The following is a 17,050-nucleotide window of genomic DNA, read 5'->3' on the forward strand; positions in this document are numbered from 1 at the left end:
GACGCCTTTCAACTGCCACATAATTGCGTTGATCTTGTGCTTTATGAAATTAGCCACACAGGTTACCTGAGGGCCAGATGGTCTCCAGATCCGCCTCGTCGATAATGCCGTTAATGAACGCATCAACTGCCATGGCTTGGCTCAAGTCGCCGATATTATATTGATGGGACGATGATGATAGGCCTTCTAAGGAGTTCTGAAGTGAGGCTTCCGGCGGGGTTATCTCTAGAGGATAATGCACAGCAGTATCCTTAGGGAGGACGGTAGCTGTTATCGTCGTTGAAAGTTTGTCATGATACTTGTTGCCCTTCTTGTGGTTTGGGTCGGCGCAACCAGCTTGACCTGTCGGCGCGATCTCGCTCAGAGAAGAAGAAGTACCAGTGGTATCCAAAGCAGACACCCCGACCCGCCTCGCTCCGAGTCCTGTTGCTCCCGCAGAAGCGGGTTGTGACAAACTGTGCGGCGTTGGACTGAAAGCCGGTATGTCGCTAGACAGCTCTGGGAATCGGTGAAAGATGTCGGGCCCCATGGTCCAGCAATTGAGATCAAGTAGCCTCTGGTCAAACAGTGGGGAGACCTTGTATAGCCCAGTGGCTTCTTCCTGGACATAGCAATCACGGAATTGATACGGCCAGAGGATCTTGAGGCTGCTGCAAAATAGGGACCAGAACTCGTTGCCACAGTATCGGTGCTCGTTCTGGATGAAGCGATCGCGCAGGGAGGGCCATGCGAAATAGTCGATCGCATAGCTCCGGGTCTGTTGCCACTGTCGTCTCGTGCTGTACCATGGCGGCAGACGAGTATAGCGCCCGTGTGTCGGTTCGGTGTGGAATTGGAGGAGGGTGTGCATCGCGCGGAGAATGGCTAGCCGTTCGACATTCGGACACATACTAAAGAGGGTCTCGTCGATATGTCGCAGGATCTGCCACGAGGGATGCAACCGCCCGCGCTGCGCCACCGAGGACCATCCCTCGAGCAGGGCGCGGATGGGCACGTCGTCCGACTCGATGTCTGTGGCGGGCTGTTTCTCCCCTTCTGCCCATGACAGGCGCTCACCGAGCACTTCGTTAGCAAATGTCCACTGGTTGCCTCTCCACATAGAGCCATCTTCCCTGCCTCGTGACAGCGGCGTGCACGTCTCATGGCAACAGGAGCATCGTTGGGAGGTATAGGCCCAGCCCGGGGCGTAGTTGGAAAGACTGAAGTTGACATAGACCTTTTTCACAGGATCGCGGCCGCCACAATCTCGTGGGGTCGGCGCAGGAGAAGACACTTTGACACGCTCGGGTCCCAAAAAGACAACAGGCCCAGGGGTTTTGATTGTGTTGGAAGGGAGCCGAGGAGTAGTCAGGCTATTGGGCAGAGCCTCACTCTCGGCGACATTGACCCTGGCTTCCTCCGAACTCATTGGTGGCGGCAATGATGTAGTAGTGCCGTCATCAAAACTATATGTGTCTTGGACAACAAGACTGTCACCACCGTCTGCTGTTGCTGCTCGACAACCCTCATCTTGAGTTCCCTGTGCCGCGCTCGTCGCTACTACTCCTCCTCGAATACCACAGTCCGGTACTAGATCAACGGCTGTCCACTTGCGGTAGTACGGTTTCACCACGCTCCATATGTCATGGAAGTTCTTGACCATGGCATCTCTTTCACGCTCCAGCTCCGTCAATTTCTTCATCAGCACGGCGACTTGACCGCTGGCATCTCTTCGTCGGAATTCTTCCACTATGGCCTCCAGATGAGCGATGTGCGTCTTGGTGCGTTCGCGGGCCTGCCGCTGGCTTCGTCGGTCAGACTCTCGTTTTCGCAGACGGCCCGGAGAGACAGCCAAAGGGGGGTCTTTGGCGTCAACTGCAGCTAAAGAATGGAGTTTGTTGTCATGGGGGCTCTTTGGTGTCCGCGGTGTGTCTGTTTGACGGGAACGTGTCGCGCAGAAGTCCATGGAGTCGAGACTGCTGATGGTCCTTCAATTAGAGAGGTTGATCTGATTGTATGTATCACTCTCATGGGACTGGGAATGGCCGACAGCGAGTTTAAGAGCGATGGATACACCTCATATAGCCGGCTCAGAGGTAGCGTGGCATCTGTAAAAGAAGGAAATGGCATTGTACCAGGTACAGCCATGGCGCTGAGGTTTCGATCCAGGGATAATGTACTACGGGCCCAATGGGGGGTCGAGAATCGTAAAGGCGACTGAGGCCATAGCGTGACCGTCATTACATTGCCTTGGCAACTCTACTCTCCCATTAGTCACACCTCTTAACCCTGGATTATGTCATTCCAAGAGTGCTATCACGTGCCGTTACCACTGTTGAGCCATTAGCGCCCTGGCAAGCAACACCCCCTCACATAGTTGCCGAATACCTTACCGCTCCGTTACACAGCAATCAACCCCTGTTCAGCCACACAGTGCCTTATTGGACTCATGCACTTCGGTTGCAGCACAATGCAACTTACAATCACACTGGCCTTTACTTGGTCTTGATGATTGGGCCATAGTCCCGACTCGGTGCCTTAACTGTCATGCCTACCTATGGTCCTCTCAGCCTAGACGGCACACTCATCGATTTCTGCAACTCAACAGGCTCACTCCTACACACTAAGGCTGCGGCTTTGTCCAAGACACAACCCCCCTGCACGATGTGGACAGATTATCACACCTGAAGATGAGGGGTTTCTGAAAAGAAAGGATCGTCGCTTTATGTTTCCAGAAGCGTTCTTGGAGTCCAGTGGCCGGCGACACGGAGTGAGGCTGGGAACAGCAATGTTCTTTAGCTCAGCCTTATCAAGTTGCCAACGATGGCCCCAATTCCCACTACTGCAGGCGAATAAACTAGCCTTTGGTCCGTTGTGAAACAACATCCATTTGCAGCTGTCAATTGGTGGGCGAACATGCCATCTCATACACAAAGTAAGGCTGCAGAAAAGAAGCTCTTGGTCGTTTAAAGAGTCCTTCTCGAGCTCTCAGCTCTGTGACTCTAGCATCAAATAACATTCTAGGATATCCTCAAGGTTGTTAGTAACTTGTTCTACTTCTCGAACAACCAGTCTTTGATCATGCTATTTTCTTGATCATTTACAGGCTCTTGTCTCGACGAATACCACAACAGATGATGCTAAGAATCTACACCACGTGAACCACAGAACTCCAACACCGGATCTCAGAGATAGTCGAGTCACCATGAGCTACCACGAGTCCACGCCCAATCTTGCTCATCCAGGTATGGATCGAGGTCGTGATCGTGTCGCAGAAACATATGCAGCCAGTGACGACGCCTCCATCGCCCATTCTTCGCTGGATGCCGGGGACGATCGATACACGCCCATTAATGTTGACGGAATTGATGGCTATGAGGAACCAAATTTCAAACCTTTTGTCCTTGGTACGGGGTTCTTGACAGTCGCTGCACTTTGGTTCTTCCTTTGCCTTGCTGCTGTTACTGGTTTGGTCGTGGTTGGGCGCAAACAACCGCGTTGGCTCCGCTTCCAATCACAAACGAGCTATAACCTCTGGATCTATCTTCCCAATGTCATTGCCTCGGTGACGGTCCTGGCATTCAGATCCATTGTGCAGCAGTACTATCGTATCATGCCATATGTCAAAATGGCCAATGTGAGCACGGACCATCAGCCAGAAGGCCACAACCTTCTTCATACTTCCGATGAGCTCAGCACTCTTCCTGGATTCATTCCTGGACCAGGCCGGTTGTTGTATATGTTTCATCGGAAGGAATACTTGGCCTTCACTCTTTCGATATCACTCACCGCGAATGCGCTTCTGGCCCCTTTCAAGTCCAGTTTCCTTCAACCCGTGGAAGATATCCAAGGATGGCAGGTTACTGTTTCCGTGGTATCCGGTGCTTTTGTGGCTTCAATCTACCTTGTTCTGTTTGCCTCGGTAGTGTGTCTAATTGTATACTTGGAGCGCCATAAGACTGGTCTTCGATGGAGCCCTTGCTCCATTGCATCACAACTCTCTTTGGTTCAAGGGTCGAATATATTTCCCGCATTTACTGGCCTTGAGCTTACGCGGGCCAGAATAGAAGTCATCCGAGTCCTTGAGAAATGGCCCTCAAAATATGGCACGCTGCGACTCGGATACTGGAGACAACGGCATACTGGTTTGATCGTTCACGGTATCAGATTTTTCCGCAACGAAGGAACGTTGGCCGGCGGACATTCTCGAGTGGCCATGGCTCATGGTGGTCTGCAAGTTCATGAAAATGAACCAGCAGAATCTCAACCTGAAATGGATTCTGAGGGTGATCCACGAACGTATGGTGAAGAGGAAAGTTTTCCTATGCGTTCGTTACGAACAGTCCTGGCTCCACAGACTCGTTATACTCCGCTGGAACCCTATGGTGCTACCGTGCCGTCAGCCGACCACGGTACTGCCCCAGAACCCCTTTCCGTTCTTGGAGCCACCACGCAGCAGTCACACTCCGCAGCTACGGAGATTGAGGGATCTGCTGTGGGATACAATAGGATTCGAGTGCAGAGCCCCGTGGCGCCACTGGAAGATGGAGACGAGCTCGAATCACATGTCGCCCCTCCTCCGGATGGCTCTGTTCAAGGTAAATCCCTGTGTGGTTTCATGCTATTGAAACTCATGCCTAACCAATGCCCTAGATGTAAACGAATTGTTTGATCAAGAGAAGAATCAAGAGTTCTCTTCGAAATACAGACGACCTCGGGTTGGTAACTTCTACCTGACCGACGTTTACATCCTGCCAGTCTTCCTAATAGGTATAACATTATTTATCTGTTCTATTGTCTATTGGGCCAAGGGGAGCGTTTCCCAACCGATTGCGTTTCGACCCAAATTGTGCCGGCTTTCGGACGACCTTCGACGGCAAAATGCAGTCTTGTGCATTTTTGAGCGAGGTTTGGTGTTCAACGTCCTCCCCGTCTTTCTCTTCGGTCTCTTCTCACCGACATTCATAGTCTCCGACCAATATCACCGCACAATGCGACCGATTCAAAACATGGCCGCCTCAGTGCAAGGAACTTCGGCCCAACAATCTGTTCTTCTTGACTATCTCTCAACCGACCCCGTTTCTACTATCGCCAACGCACTAGTGGCCCGCAATTTTCGGATCGCATGGGGTGTTATCCTTGCTACCGGGAGCACCTTCACCCACGTTATCATTGGACGCGTCTTTGTCTACGGTGAGGTTGGGAACGACGCATTGATGGTCAATATCAGACTTTCGAACTTCTACGGCGCGTTCGCGGTCCTGGTTCTTTACTGCATCGCTATCTGGGTGGCAAGGCCCTACGGCAGAATCAGAACGTGCTGGCCGATTTTCACATTTATTGACTTTGTGTCTCTTTGCTACCAGAGTCCCATACTTCGATGCCCAGAATTTTGGGTCCAGCGATCGGACGACCAGGAGGAACATCTAAAGGCGCAAGTGACGTTGGCGAAGCGGAGGTATTTCTTTGCCGGCTATCTTGGCCATGACGACGAGCTTCATCTTGGTATCACGACGGGATACCTTCCATCATGGCGTGAGAGACCGGACGATGATATCGATTGCTTGCAAGCGACAGCGACTGTGGCAAGCAAGGCTCTAAACGCGGGATTCTACGACGTTGCGTCTAGGGAAGCCTTACAGGCTCTGCTTCCCACTATATCGGGCCCGTTACAATGGCGGCCAGCGGGCATCTATACCGGATACAACTCCTGGAAGATCAACTTTCGACGGCTTTTCCACGCGTGTGGAAATATCCTGTCAATTCCAACCGGAAAGGCACGCAGAAGGAGTCACTCTACGTCTCGACTCGATCGCAAACGGCAACGGCGGGATACTGAATCTGGCCAACGTTCCACGCAGAGGTTATCCGAACAGACGACTTCAGGCATTGAGCTCGTGAGGCCTGTGCACCGAAGGGGGACAGGCACTGTGTCTTTGTAGTTTATCTGATGGTCACTTCGTCTTATCGAGTCGTTGAATACCCAAAGGCAGATATCGACAACCTCAGAAGGAGGTTCCATCTTACAAGGTACTAGCAAGAATACCTCTTCGCTCTCATATCGACCTGCAACCTTTGTAGACATCCTCTTTTAATTCCCCCCATGAAATTGCCACAATGTGCCTAGTCGGCCGTCCAATGTTTTCTGACGTCCCTCGCGGGTGGTTGCGTTTGGCCTAGAACAACGCGTGTTTGGTGAAAGGGTGACTCAATGCTATCACTTACATGCACACAATTTGTAGTTTGTGTGTAACTAAGCGGTGCATCGACACGTATACGTTGTTCCTGCCTTGTGCCATTTCTCTTCTTCTTGTTCTACTTCCTCTTCTGCCACCCGTCACTCAGACTTAAATTTCTACCAACAGGCAAAGGCATATCTCTGTCAACTATTTCTCGTGATATGTGTTGTGTCGTGTTTCTCCCATTGAAAACTTGACACTCACAGACACAGCATCAAAGCTCCATAATGGGTTCTTGCTGTTCGCGCCCGGCAGACGATAACGACAGCCCACCAAGCGCCTCGAAACCCATTACCTCCTCTAATCCAACCGCAACTGCATTGTCGACCACACCGAAGCGCAGCGCCTTGCCCGAATCGACTGCTTGCACAAATCCACCAACGCAGTTTAAGAAGATCGATACGGTTCCTAAACCTATTGCTTCCAGCTCGCTTCATGCACCGCGATCCGTCGACAACTTGCGCGACAAGACCAGATACCACGGCACAGCCTCCAGAACAACATCTCAAGCCCTCCAGCCCCGTCAAACGTTCCCTACCCCGCCAGCCCATCCTACGCAACACGTACACATACCTCATTTTCATATACCTCATGTTCACCCACCTCATCAAGCCGTGGGGGCACCTTTCGGACAGTCCCCATGCCATCACGGTACGCGAGGCGGTGGATAAACGGTAACGTGGATTGCGCTGACGAAGAATAGGGCACCATGGTTCAAACTTAAATCATTGTACGCGAAGCCGTCGGAAAGGGGTGAACTGTTCCACGCTGACGAAGAATAGGCCACCACGGCTCACAATTCCATCATGGTACGAGAAGCTGTTGAAAAAGAGGTAAACTGTTTCGCACTGACGAAAAATAGGCCACCATTATCCACACCTCCATCATGGTACAAGCATTTCCTGAACCGGGTACAGTGTGTCGTACTGACAAAGGAAAAATAGGCCATTATGGACACTTTGGAGGGTGCTAGCGAAATACCCTGACCCGAGACTCAAGCGCTCACACTCAGGTTTTGGGCGGCTGAAAGAGTGGGAGAGGAGACGATACAAACTGAGCTTGGTGGATGGCATGCCAATGCTATAGTATTGTCAACTTCTGCAATAGACAACAAAATTGAAATACACTTTGACGGACTTGCCAATCTGAAGAAGCAGGCAAAACGCCGGCAGCAGAGAAGTGCTTCGACGGCACTTTATCAAGTCAAAGCGACACCCTCCCTTGCTCCTGGATCTAGCAAACCGAAAGAAAAATGGACGTTGCTGTGGGACTCCGAGTGGGTTGGTGCACATAATCCAAGAAGCAGCGGGACTATCCAGTCCCGATAACAGACGCATTTCCCTGACACCTGATTCATCGCCTCTGGAAGATCATTGGAAATTTGTACGGTGACTAAAGAACCTCGTGCATAAACGGCTGGTTCCTTAGAGCATCTCTTAGCTGTGACCGACTACGGATTGATGGCGCCGAGCTGCATTTGAGTTGATTTAGTCACGGTTTGCATGGTCAGGGAATCAATGACTTGGCTCCATCATCAAGCGTCGAGCTACGGTGTGTAAGGCCTTACTGCAGAGACTCTGGGGAAAATCCGGGGATTGCCGCCGCCGGCGCGTTGTTCCATATTATGGCTGATATAGGGAATGAATGAACAACCACCCTAGCCGTCAAAATCAATATATGAAAGACAATATTTGGTGACTCTAACTCCGGCCCCTCAAGACTTGTTACCTTTCGAGCGAGTGATATTGGCTGGAGACTCTCTACCATGGCTGGACCGAGCATTCCACCATTCATTCTATACGGATTGGCTTTGACCGTCGTGGTCTTTGGCGCCCTCAAATTATGCCGAGTGGGAATGAGGCCCAAAGACTTTCCCCCAGGTAAGTACCATTCATTTCTCTGGTTTTGTTCCAGGCGTCGTATATATACAGCCGCCATGGCAATGTATTTGGTGCCATGCTGATGGTTATTACCCAAGGACCTCGTACATTGCCAATTCTGGGAAATCTGCACCAGTTCCCGCTGAAGGACATGCACTTACAGTTCCAAAAGTGGACGCAGGAATGTATGTAACCTGTCCTCTCTCATGCACACCGACACCAGGCCGAACAGACTGCACAGAGCCTGACTTTCATTGACAAGGGGCTAACGTGGCTGCGTGACCAGATGGGCCTCTCGTGGGACTTCAACTGGGAACCCAGCGCATCATCCTCCTCGGCTCAGCAAGCGCGGTGCATGATCTGTTGGAAAAGAGGAGTGCGAACAATTCAACTCGAATGGACATTCTGTTTCGCGAATATGGAAATGATCTAAACATATTCTTTCGACCGTACGTCCCAGGAATCCCATGCATGGCCCCCCAAATACCAAATGAAGACCATGAGCTCACTTGTGTCCCACTGGTGCGATACAGATACGATGATGTATGGAAAAGGCAACGAAAAGTCTACCACGTGCGTCTGAATTCTAAGTTGGCCAACAACTATCTTCCATATCAGGTAGGGCGACAGTCCCAGGGGTGCTTCTCAACGTCTATCGGGATCGACCGGATTGAGTTGAGAAGGACCAAAGTGCCGTGTGCTAGCTATACTGACAAGCCAAAGTATTTCGAGACGGCTCAGCTGCTCCACGACTTGCTCGAGACGCCGGATGACTTTCGACACCACTTTGAACGATTTACGATCAGCATCGGGGCGACGATTGCATATGGCAAGCGATTCCCGTCGGCTGACATCCGAGAAGTCAAAATCTTGACGGAGGTGAGTATGCTCACGAGGAATAGGCAACATGTGAGATGTATCTAACATGGAGATCTTGCAGTGGTTCCGCCGGGCAGTCATCGCAGGAGCTTCCCTTCAGTTGGCCGACTGGTGGCCGGTCCTCCGACCCATCATCCGAGCCGTGCCATATCGGATTAACCCACTTAAGAGATACCTAGGAGAGTTGGAGAGAATGGAGGTGGGGCTGTGGAAGACCCTCGTCGATGAAACCAGGGATCACATCCAGAAAGGACGTTATTATCCAAGTAAGAACGCACAAATCTGCGCAGTTCCAACCAGTTTTCCATCGTCTGCTGGTTGCGTTGCGAACACCCTGTTCTTGTCCTTACTGGCTTGCTGACGATGGTGGCCCCCTTGCCAAACCTCCCAGGCTTGTGTCGTGACATGATACTGTCCAACGAGAAAGGCAAGGACCAATTGAGCGAGCGTGAACTGTGGTATAACTCCGGTCATGCCTGGGCCGCCGCAACGTGTGTATAACATTCTTGTCCTGACCCACTTCCCTGTTTGGTAGCCATCACCTACTGACAGCATCTATCTCAGAGATACGCAATCAAACACCCTCTTGGGCTTTGTCAAGGTATGCCGAGATCACCCGCGGATCGGGAGACGTCGATCTGATGCCTACCTCTGTGTTAGCGCTGACCCTTCCTACAGGCAATGGTGCTGTTTCCCGAAGTCCAGAGTCGAGCGCGGACCGAGATTGACTCGGTAGTGGGTGCGACACGACTACCTGAATGGACCGACCGTGGAAACATGCCATATCTAAGACGATGTGTGGAGGAGACACTACGCTGTGAGTATTACTCTGAATGCACGAGACACGGGGCGTCGACGGTTTCGGCTGCCCAGTGTGCACATAGCCTCGTCTGACAGGCGAGTAGGGCAGCCCACGACACTCACGGGCGGGCCGATGCCTCATGCTTCGATGAAAGATGATGTCTACATGGGTTATTCGATCCCTGCCGGAACAGGACTGATGAACTGTGTAAGTGTGAGCAGTCAAGCGGCAACACGTTGCATTGGAGAGAGAATGCTTCTTGGAGAGAAATAATCTGACGATGCTCTCTGGCCAGGTTTGGACTATCAACAACGACCCGACAAGATACGACAACCCACGCGACTTCAACCCCGAGCGGTTCCCGGAAGAGGAGTCTGGCATGGACGCCTATTCCATCACCCAGAACTACGAAAAGAGGCCACACCTCACCTTCGGCGCTGGACGAAGGGTCTGCCCGGGCTCCCATGTCGCGGATCGCACATTATTCATAACTATGGCCCGGCTGCTCTGGGCTTTTGAATTCCACCACAAGCTCGACGCGCAAGGGGCGCCAATCCCCGTTGAGAGAGATGCGCTGACCGAGGGTTTGGTGGTCGGACCTGCTCCGTTCCAGTAAGTACAACACACTCTCTACCTCAGTACATCAGAGCCCCCGGTCAGATCTCGAGGTTGGAGTCGGCACAAATATCAAACATGGGCTAATCAGATTTGGAAAAATGCTCAGATGTACCATCAAGCCTCGGAGCGAGGACAAGGTCGATATTATCCGAAAGCTATACCAAGACACTGCGAAAGAGCTTGATCAATGGGGGAACTACACAGAGGAGTTCTTCAAAGAAAATTGGACAGCCGCGGACCTCAAGTAGTCGCACAAGGAGTTGGCTCGACTGTATGTCGTAGAAGATTGCATGGCCACCATTCGAATGGGCCAGAAGCGCTCTCTTGGAAGGGGAGATATGGCACACTCACCTGGGTGTGTACGGTCTTTCCGACGCTAGTAGACTCCTCTTCGTCTCCTTGAAGGCAGACCGGACGGGAAGAATAACAAATCACGAGAGAACCAAGATAGCATAAGTTCACCAGGCAAACCAAGATTGATTGCGGCGTTTCTGCCTGTTATTCCATTGCTAATAAGATTGTTGGTCATCGAATACTCGGTAGGTTTACAACAATCACGTGGGTTAGCGAGCAAAGACGAAGGCCCCTCTCACCAAAATAAAAACAAAGGGAGAGAGCTGCCTTGGAAGACGGTAACCCTGACCGACTCGTACATTCATCGCTCAGAAAAATGTCGGGGATCACGGAATTGATCGATCGGGCTACGAACCAGCAGGACGGTGACTTCGTGACGGGTTCGATCATTGGCACCGTCGTTGGGAGAGGAGGTGAGCATTTTCCCGGGCCATATGGTTGTGACATACGCCCACTCCTTGAAATGGAAGTGCTCTGGACGCTGAGAATCTACCTGATGTTGCAAAGGAAGAATCCTGTATCAACATGTCAGCGGGGTGGGTTCGGCGCCCGATCAGCCCCTGACAGGCGATCACCTCTTCTGGCTGGCTTCTCAGTCCAAGTTGATGTGCGCGGTCGCGGCGATGCAGACGGTGGAGAGAGGCCTCATTGGACTCGACGACGATATTGCGCCTCATGTACCCGAACTGGCTGCTCTGGAGGTCCTTGATGGCGGCGAGGATGACAAGGGAGTCCCCACGACCAAGCCCCGGCAGAACAAAATCACCCTGAGGTTGGTTTCTCGAACAAACCCCCAATGGTAGTCATGTCGTCTTTGCCAGTTCAGTCTAAACTGATTCGCGCCCTGAGTGGTGGACGGGTTCAGATTGCTCTTATCCCACCAAAGTGGTCTCGGCTACGACATTATGCCATTTTCCCTGGCCAAATGGGCCAAGGCAACCGGGTTGAAATACACGACTCTGGACAACACGGGGGTAAATTTCTTCACAGCCCGTTGGACTACGGGATGGGTTGCGTACAGGAGAAGGAGAAGCTGATGGAATGAGAGGACAGATCCCCATGAAGACGGTGCCCCTGGCCTTTGAGCCGGGAACAAGCTGGACCTACGGAGCTGGGATTGACTGGGCCGCTGAGGTGGTATGTCTCAACCAGCAACCGGTAACAGGGTGGGTGGTCACGGCTTCCAGATTGCTGACTGCGAATGTCACGGTGACAGGTCGCGAGACTCAACAAGACCACGCTCGAGGACTACTACCGCAAAAACATCTGGGAGCCATTGGGCATGACCCACACGACCTTCCACCCGCTGAAGTTCCCCCCCAACGAGATCGTCCAAGGCTTCGAACGACAAGAGACCGGCCAGGCCATTGCCAAAGATATTCCCGTCCCCAAAGGAAGTCCCGTGGAGATGGGCGGCCACGGAGTCTGGGGCAGCGCGAATGACTACATCAAAATGCTGTCGGCGCTGCTTGATGGTGGAGGGCCCATCCTGTCCTCCAAGAGCGTCGATGAGATGTTTTCTCCCCAAATGCTGCACCCACAGGCTTTGGATGACATGGTAAAGGGACCCTATAAGCCTGTCCTTGGTCCCTCTATCCCTCCGGACGCGAAGATCGACCACGGCCTGTCCGGGCTGATCAACCTCGAGGCCTTTCCCGGTCGTCGAGCTGCCGGGACTTTGCAGTGGTCGGGCGCGCCGAATTTGATCTGGGTACGAGTTCTCCAGCCCCTTTATTCTTGTCCCCATATCTTCCCACGTTCTATCAATCAATCTGTTTACTAACGATGCCGATCCTGCTTTTGACACAGTGGATCGACCGGAAAACAGGGATCGCGGCGACGGCATTCCTGCAAATCATGCCGCCTGGTGATGCCATTGCGGGAAAATTCAACGTTAATTTCGAGGAGCAGGTCTACAAGGCTTTTGGAAAGGGAGGTTGAGACCTTGACCATCACCAGACGTGATGATGCTGATGCTGGACCAACGCTCTATAGATGAACTATCCAAATGAGAATAGTGACTTCTCATCACCGATGCTTGAACCAATAAAGAGGCCTCGAATTCCTCGTGTGAAGTGATTCTTTGATCACCGGAACTATCGTGAGCGAGCGCTTTGACGTGTCCAAGTGTATACCCAGGATGTCGCCAAGGGTCAACTAGACCCATTACACAAAGTAACAGATAGAGAGAGAACTGACAGGTCTCTCCAACGAACAAACCCCGTATTTTCTTTAGTCATGGAACCTCTCCGACAATGACAAACATACCTACACAGTTTTCGGTTAGATATACACGGCGGCAGCGAGGATCATGGTTCTAGACTGTTGATTGGAGAATGTTCAAAGTCATCGAACGATTACATATATACCGCTCCCTCGCCCCAGACCCCGCTTTATGTGACATGTACTTCGGCACAGTGGCGAGCTGTGCCTTCGCATGTAAAGCCTTAGTGGATCTATTGTCGGTCAAGTGTGGGTCCATTCGACGACGGTGCAGAGAGGGGGAACACATAACAAGTAGTTCTACCTATGGAAGAGGGTATATGTACATTGCATAGCAAGCAGCAGTGGCGCAGAGTTACAAGATACCTTCCCTTTCAAATACCAAACACCAAACCGCATCGGACCACACATATACACGTACATCCTCTCTCTCACACCCAGGGCACGAAGTGGAGGGAAAAGATGTATGCCTTTAAGAAACAGATGAAGGGCGGGCCAGGGTTCTTCGACAACGTCGACCCCTTGGATTTCGCAACCCGTCCGGTCGACAAGCCGCGGCCCATGAAGGTGATTGTGATCGGAGCGGGCATGTCGGGCATCATCGCCGGCATCTTCTTCCCACGGGCCATCGAGAACCTGACCTTGACCATCTACGAGAAGAACGCCGACCTAGGGGGCACGTGGTTCGAGAACAACTACCCGGGCATCGCGTGCGACATTCCCTCGCACGCCTACAGTTTCACCTTCGAACACAATCCAGAGTGGAGCAGCTACTATGCCCCCGGCGCCGAGATCGAGGCTTACCTCAAGCGCGTGGCCACCAAGTATGACGCACTGAAATACATGAAGTTCAAGAAAGAGGTGGTGAGCGCCGAGTGGAACGACCACGAGGGCAAATGGTACGTGAGGCTCAAGGATGCAGAGACAGGACAGGTAAGTAGGCGGATGACACTGCATATCTGCAAAATTTCTAACCCAGCCTTGTTTTCTTTTCTCTTTCACTCTTTCTCTTTTTCTTTTTTCAACAGGAACCGGGGGCATTTCTGACCTTCCAAAAACCCGTGACGTGTAGGAGTTTGTGGATTCAGCCGACGTGGTTTGCTCTGCGGTCGGCATCCTGAACCAATGGAAGTGGCCGGCCATCCCAGGACTACAAGACTTCAAGGGCGACATGTTCCATTCCGCCCATTATGATCCCAGCTACGATCTCACCGGCAAACGGGTGGCGTTGATCGGAGGGGGGTCCAGCGGCATCCAGATCCTCCCTAAGATCCAGCCCAAAGCGGCCCATGTTGATCATTACATGAAAGGCAAGACGTGGATCCCACCAGCTGGGATTGGTGGCGAAGGCCTCATGGAAAGAAATGGTGACCGTAGGTTACCCACGTCGACAATTATCCCCCCCCCCCCTTCTTTTTTTGCCTCTCTTGGAAAGCTTCAATATGCCGGGACGTCTTGAGCGCTGACAAATATATACTTGCTTTCCTCACAGCAATAACGCCCGCTGCGGATCTCGAGCGGTTCAAGAAGAACCCAGAGGAGTACATCGAGTACCGGAAACAGATTGAAAACATCCTCCATCGGCCCGTCGAGGCCCTCTACCAAAACACCGAGGGGATGCAGGTCCTCTGGGACTTTTGCAAGGAGCACATGAAGACCAAATTGGCCAAGAAACCAGAGATCTACGAGCAGTTGGTGCCCGACTTCCCGCCGGGCTGTCGTCGCTTGACCCCCGGGCCGGGGTACCTCGAGGCGCTGGTCGAGGACAACGTGTCTTTCGTTTCAACCCCGATCAAGCAGGTGTATAGTGATGGGATTGAAACCGATGACGGGACCAAGAGGCCTGTCGACACGATAATCTGCGCGACCGGCTTTGACGGTGTCTACAAGGTGCATTTCCCGGTGATTGGCAAGGGTGGTGCCCAACTCCGGGACCAATGGGACGACATTCCTGAAGCATATCTGTCCATGGCACCCGAGAACATGCCCAACTACTTCATTTTCTTGGGCCCCAACGGCGGACCAGGGCTGGGGTCCGCGGTGCCGTTCTTGGAAAACGAGGCCAAGTACATGATCAAGTGCATCCAAAAACTCCAGCGAGAGTGGTACAAGAGCATGCTTCCCAAGTACGTCTTCCCCAGAATCCCTTGTATCTTCGGTTTTTTTCTTGTCATTTCTAGAGATCAAGGCGTGTGCTAACCGTGAAACCACTCCACTTTTCCTACGTTCAGGAGAGAGGCCATCAAATCATTCGGCAGATATGCCGATCGGTACTTCAAGCCCACCATCTTCGCGGCCAATGTGAGTAAATTAAAACTGTCCGTGTGTTCGATAATGTGTGACTGCTTTCTGACAGTGCCACAAACCAGTGCCGCGCGTGGTGGAGACACAAGAACAGCCCCGAGGGCCGTCTCCTGGCCATCTGGCCGGGCTCTCAACTGCACGGGAGTTTTGTGTTTGAAAACCCGCGCTGGGAGGACTTCGACTTCGAACTGCGCCCGGAGGTCAAGGGCGAGCTGTTTGAATGGCTCGGCAACGGCCTCTCCCGGCGCCAGATCGAGATGGAGGGCACCACCGAGTATCTCGACTCGTATGTCCCTGTTGAGAATCCGATTGAGATCGCCGAAGAGAAGAGAAGAAAGAAGGAGCAGCAAAAATACGAAGAGGGGGAAAAAGAGAGGTTGAGATTCGAGGAAGAAAATGCCCGCAATCGCGACTTGGAACAGGAGAGGGCCACCACGGCAGTCTTTTTGCAGCAGCAGGTGTCTGCGAATTGAAGAAGCAAGACAGTATTGACTTTGGATTTATCTCAAAAGGTCGACACCTTCAAAAGATGATCTCTCCCCATGAGGACGCGCGGAAGGATAGCAGACTGATATCGCGAGGATTACAGAGACGGTGTACATGTCCTCTAGCACATATATTAGCTTATCGAACTCATTTACGTGACAATGTTTCTACTCCGGACAATTCTTCTGTTTATTCATCTGTCCACCTTCATGAGTTGCACATGCTATTTTGATGTCCATAGGTGTTTAATAAGTCCCGGCACGTGTATGAATCCGCTGTACAAGTCCTCTCCTTTGCCACTGCAGTCATGACTCTGTCCAAACTGACATAAATCAGGGAAAGCCACCGTTGACGGGCAAAACTTGGCCAGTAATGTACGACGCCGCGTCACTCAGCAGGAAGACGATGGCGTCGGCCTGTTCTTCGGGACGACCCAGTCGTCCGAGCGGGATGAGGGCCAGCCCTGCCGTGAGCGCCTCTCCCCTTCCTGCCCCGTCGGCCAGCTGTGCCCTAGCCAGCGGCGTGTCCGTGCCTCCCGGGGCGACCATGTTGACACGCACGCCCTTGTGCGCCCAGTCGTGGCTCCAAGACCGCGTGAGCCCGAGCACGGCGTGCTTGCTGGCCGTGTATGCGGCGAGCGTGGGCCAAGGGCACAAAGACGCGCTGGAGCCCAGGTTCACGATGCTGGCGCGCGTGGTGGCCGGGGCTGGACCGTCTCGGCCCCTGTTGGGCGACTCTTGGTCCACAACGGCCAGGAGAGCCGTCGTGACGTTCCATGTCCCTGTCACGTTGACACGCATGGTCAGGTCGTAGGTCTCGTCGCTCTGCAAGTACCCATCGCCGCCTGGACAGACACCGGCGCTGTTCACCAGTCCGTCGATGCGGGGAGAGATTGCCCGGATGGCATCGTACAGCTTCGTCACGGCGACGCGGGAGCTGACGTCTACGGACCCGTGGAAGTGTACCTGCCCTTGCTGTCGCTGCTGCTGCTGCTGCTGCTGCTGCCACTCCTTGTAGTCGGGGGGAGGGGTGGCGACCAAGTCGACTGCATGGACGACGGCCGAGGCATTGACCAGCTTTCGAACCGTCTCCAGTCCGATGCCAGATCCAGCCCCCGTCACAATGTAAGTCTTGCCAGTCAGCGATTCCATTGGTTTCCCTTCACTAGGAGATATTGTGTGGGTGATGGGTCTTTGTTACGGATGGATCAGAGAAGGCGCGAAAAGGCTGGGATTTTTATCTATGTAGTTTTCTGGTTCCACTATACTGATTGGGATCGGAAAGCG

General features: G+C 52.7%; 7 protein-coding genes across 7 annotated transcripts; 5 read left to right on the plus strand and 2 right to left on the minus strand.

Annotated features, from left to right (window-relative positions):
- Positions 1-49: 49 nt before the first annotated feature.
- On the minus strand, positions 50-1,945 carry Z517_01866 (uncharacterized protein; the record flags this gene model as incomplete). The annotated part of the gene is made up of 1 exon (XM_013434822.1): positions 50-1,945. One exon carries the CDS (start codon positions 1,943-1,945, stop codon positions 50-52), a length of 1,896 nt encoding a protein of 631 aa, XP_013290276.1.
- A 1,239-nt stretch (positions 1,946-3,184) lies between these two features.
- Positions 3,185-5,921, plus strand: Z517_01867 (uncharacterized protein; the record flags this gene model as incomplete). The annotated part of the gene is made up of 2 exons (XM_013434823.1): positions 3,185-4,577; positions 4,633-5,921. 2 exons carry the CDS (start codon positions 3,185-3,187, stop codon positions 5,919-5,921), a joined length of 2,682 nt encoding a protein of 893 aa, XP_013290277.1.
- Positions 5,922-6,653: 732 nt separating this feature from the next.
- Z517_01868 (uncharacterized protein) lies at positions 6,654-7,204 on the plus strand (the record flags this gene model as incomplete). Its single annotated transcript, XM_013434824.1, has 5 exons — positions 6,654-6,869; positions 6,922-6,930; positions 7,001-7,027; positions 7,081-7,107; positions 7,163-7,204. 5 exons carry the CDS (start codon positions 6,654-6,656, stop codon positions 7,202-7,204), a joined length of 321 nt encoding a protein of 106 aa, XP_013290278.1.
- Positions 7,205-7,983: 779 nt separating this feature from the next.
- On the plus strand, positions 7,984-10,645 carry Z517_01869 (uncharacterized protein; the record flags this gene model as incomplete). The annotated part of the gene is made up of 12 exons (XM_013434825.1): positions 7,984-8,098; positions 8,197-8,283; positions 8,385-8,547; positions 8,632-8,716; positions 8,822-8,977; positions 9,030-9,243; positions 9,369-9,468; positions 9,542-9,578; positions 9,656-9,794; positions 9,883-9,986; positions 10,075-10,391; positions 10,504-10,645. 12 exons carry the CDS (start codon positions 7,984-7,986, stop codon positions 10,643-10,645), a joined length of 1,659 nt encoding a protein of 552 aa, XP_013290279.1.
- Positions 10,646-11,067: 422 nt separating this feature from the next.
- Z517_01870 (uncharacterized protein) lies at positions 11,068-12,692 on the plus strand (the record flags this gene model as incomplete). Its single annotated transcript, XM_013434826.1, has 6 exons — positions 11,068-11,164; positions 11,259-11,523; positions 11,617-11,725; positions 11,805-11,888; positions 11,968-12,462; positions 12,561-12,692. 6 exons carry the CDS (start codon positions 11,068-11,070, stop codon positions 12,690-12,692), a joined length of 1,182 nt encoding a protein of 393 aa, XP_013290280.1.
- Positions 12,693-13,436: 744 nt separating this feature from the next.
- Positions 13,437-15,751, plus strand: Z517_01871 (uncharacterized protein; the record flags this gene model as incomplete). Its single annotated transcript, XM_013434827.1, has 5 exons — positions 13,437-13,907; positions 14,047-14,347; positions 14,467-15,100; positions 15,206-15,275; positions 15,344-15,751. 5 exons carry the CDS (start codon positions 13,437-13,439, stop codon positions 15,749-15,751), a joined length of 1,884 nt encoding a protein of 627 aa, XP_013290281.1.
- Positions 15,752-16,096: 345 nt separating this feature from the next.
- On the minus strand, positions 16,097-16,915 carry Z517_01872 (uncharacterized protein; the record flags this gene model as incomplete). Its single annotated transcript, XM_013434828.1, has 1 exon — positions 16,097-16,915. The coding sequence occupies one exon, from the start codon at positions 16,913-16,915 to the stop codon at positions 16,097-16,099; it is 819 nt and encodes a 272-aa protein (XP_013290282.1).
- Positions 16,916-17,050: the final 135 nt, after the last annotated feature.

Source organism: Fonsecaea pedrosoi (genome assembly GCF_000835455.1).
Source record: "Fonsecaea pedrosoi CBS 271.37 unplaced genomic scaffold supercont1.1, whole genome shotgun sequence".
Taxonomy (NCBI): Eukaryota; Fungi; Ascomycota; class Eurotiomycetes; order Chaetothyriales; family Herpotrichiellaceae; genus Fonsecaea; species Fonsecaea pedrosoi.